At 47.2% G+C, this 2,993-nt stretch overlaps 1 protein-coding gene across 4 annotated transcripts in view; it reads left to right on the top strand.

Moving 5' to 3' along the window:
• Positions 1 to 2,993, top strand: part of ATP2B4 (ATPase plasma membrane Ca2+ transporting 4) — a 46,842-nt gene that overhangs the window by 10,540 nt on the left and 33,309 nt on the right. For all 4 annotated transcript variants that reach the window (XM_007448987.1, XM_007448986.1, XM_007448989.1 and 1 more), the window contains exon 2: positions 2,280 to 2,477. In XM_007448987.1, coding sequence (XP_007449049.1) covers positions 2,280 to 2,477 — 198 coding nt within the window. The remainder of the gene's footprint in view (positions 1 to 2,279; positions 2,478 to 2,993) is intronic.

Raw genomic sequence — 2,993 nt, 5'->3', positions numbered from 1 at the left:
TCCTGCTGAGAACTGACTTCTCAGAGTGGTAGAGGCAGGGATTCTCTGGCAGGCAGCCCAGCTTGCTTCTAGCGCTTTGGTCAAACCCGCTCCCCTGCAGAGCTCTGCTGTGCCTCTCAGCTTTCCAGCCAGGGTGGTGCTTTTGGGCCCAAGGAGGCAGGAGGCCCTGGATAAGAGCATCAGGCGCCACTTCCCCTGTTTCCCTCTCCTGAGCACTGGCAAGAGGAAGTGGTCTTCAGTCCTCACTCCACAATCGTGGGTGCCAGTTCACACCCCCACTTTACCTCCAGGCGGGGTCCCCAGGTAGATTTCAAGTACGTCTCCTGATGGTTTTTGTTTTGGGCGTGGAGAAATGGACCCTGCAAACAATACTCCCTTGAGTACCTATTTTCCCATTTTCAAAATCTTGCTCTGTCTTCCTTAGTTCTAACCCAAATCTCTCTCCTTGCCATTTAAAGTAACACTCTTGCATCCTATTCAGTGGACTTGGAGAATAGATGTCTGCCCTCCTGCTAAGCCCCCATTCCCCACCAGTGGAGTAGCCCTTTGCGTTGACTGAAGTGTGAAGCAGGCCTCTGCCATCAGTATCCCCATTTTCTCCTTGCAGCTTCCGGTCATCTGCTTTTCTTGCACCTCTGTGTGAAGCTGTGTTAAGTGTCCCCATCCTTTGATTCTAACCCTCCTCAGCTGCTGATCTTTTCTCAAGACAAAGGTTGCCTCACCCTGCCTGTGGGGAACCCACAGTATAGCCAACAATGTCCAGTGCCAAAACCAGGGCTAATTTGCTAATCAAGTTGTGTAAACAACTTGATAAATGTCACCTGGCATTAATTAAAGTTAGAAGCTGTCTCCTCCCCCCTTAAAGTATAACATCCCTGGGGCCCAGGAGAAGGGCCTAAATATAAGGAAGACACTGGGAATAATTCTGCCTCACTCTTCTTCTCTCTGGCAACATGCCTGGACTATGTGTGCACACTCACACAGGTATGTAAGCACACGTGTGTTAGTGGGGAGCATGCTGATAATCAAGGACTGAGTACTAACTCAGTGGCTTCACCTTCATTGTTCTCTTTTTATTCAACCTGAATAATAGTGCTTCTCCTAGTACTTTATCTAAGTACTTCTCTTAGCACCTAGTACATCTCTAAGTACATAGTACTTAGCAGAACAGTAGTGCCTCTTAGTGATGTGTGTGTGTCTATGCACGTATGCCTCTGTGTGTGACAGAAAAGGATGGCTGTGTGCAAAAAGGGGATGCCCAAAGTTGGAGTCTCGAAGCCTCTACTCTGTTGATCTCCTGAAACCACTGAAACTTGGACAGGACAACTGGCTGGGCTCTGTCTCCTAGCCTCCTAGCATGACCTTGGGCAGATAGCTTATTTCTTGCTTTTGTGTATGAGCCACTGGGTGGAAGCCAGCTCTGTTTTTATTTTTTTTTAACATTTTATTTTATTTTATTTTATTTTTTAATTTTTGACTGTGTTGGGTCTTCATTGCTGCACACAGGCTTTCTCTAGTTGCGACAAGCAGGGGCTACTCTTCGTTGCAGTGCATGGGCTTCTCATTGCGGTGGCTTCTCTTGTTGCAGAGCATGGGCTGTAGGTGCGCGGGCTTCAGTAGTTGTGGTGCGTGGGCTCAGTAGTTGCGGTGTGCAGGCTGTAGGGTGCGCGAGCTTCTGTAGTTGTGGCATGGGGACTCAGTATTTGTGGCTCACGGGCTCTAGAGCACAGGCTCGGTAGTTGTGGCGCACGGGCTTAATTGCTCCACGGCATGTGGGATCTTCCCGGACCAGGGATCGAACGCATGTCCCCTGCATTGGCAGGCGGATTCTTAACCGCTGCGCCACCAGGGAAGTCCCAGCTCTGTTTTTAAATCATGACCAGCATTTACATGTTAATGTGAGAGGAAAGTTCTGTGTGAGTCTCAGGAAACATCTTAATGTTTGTGCTCTTAGAGCTGGGGCCTGGAGCAAACTCCATGAGGAAGAGATGAAGTTTTAGGTCTAGGTTAGCTTACCCTGGAGACCAAGAGGAGTGAGTGGCCCCTGTGACCAACTTGTCTTGGTTTGCCCCCATTTTTAGACTGAAAGTTTCACACCCCCTGAGTCTGAGCAAAAATTCTGTCAGCCACAGAGACCAGTCACCCTAACTGGATCTCATACTTGGGCAGATCAGGAAGCAAGGTATCTTTTTTAAAGGGATCTTTTAACTGCCTTCTTCTGTCATTCATCTCTACCCCTTTTTTCTCGCTCATTTGCTCCACTCTTATGTCTTTTTCAGGCCTATCTGGAAACCCTGCAGATCTGGAGAAACGTAAACAAGTATTTGGACAAAACTTGATTCCCCCCAAAAAGCCCAAGACCTTTTTAGAATTAGTGTGGGAAGCCCTTCAAGATGTCACACTCATCATCCTGGAGATCGCAGCCATTATCTCCCTGGTCCTGTCCTTCTATCGCCCCCCTGGGGAAGAAAATGAACGTGAGTATCTTGAACAGACCAGCATGACTCTGATCTGGGTTCTTTCCAGCACCACCGAAAAGCACTTAGTATTCACGTTGACAGATTATAGCTTAAAAATATCCCCCCATTATCCAGAGTGGGTTCTCCAAAGGAAACTAACAAGTAGCTAGTAAGCTATTCTTCCAACCTATCCTGATTCCAGGGTATTTTCCCCCTTTTCCCATCAAATCCTTATTCAGAATGTCTTAAATCCTCTATGTTCACTCAACCAACAAAGCCCTGCATCTCAGAGTTCCCCCAGTTGTGTGAGCATCGTAGGAAGTGGTAGTGGGAGCTACCATGTTGGCGGTCATAAGTTCTTTATATGTGACTTGCCTGTAATTTGTATTGACATGTTTCATGCTATTTAGTCATTTGCTTCTTTTGGGTAAACATAAATAGTTATATAGGTGGTGAGATGACGCCCAATCCTGCTGTCCTCCAGTATCCTCAGAGGAGAGCTATTCTACCCAAGAGAATAGCTATTATTCTCTT

Source organism: Lipotes vexillifer, unplaced genomic scaffold (genome assembly GCF_000442215.2).
Source record: "Lipotes vexillifer unplaced genomic scaffold, Lipotes_vexillifer_v1.1 scaffold1608, whole genome shotgun sequence".
Classification (NCBI taxonomy): Eukaryota; Metazoa; Chordata; class Mammalia; order Artiodactyla; family Lipotidae; genus Lipotes; species Lipotes vexillifer.
Note: the sequence above shows the minus strand (reverse complement) of the source record. Positions and strands in the feature narration are given on the sequence as shown.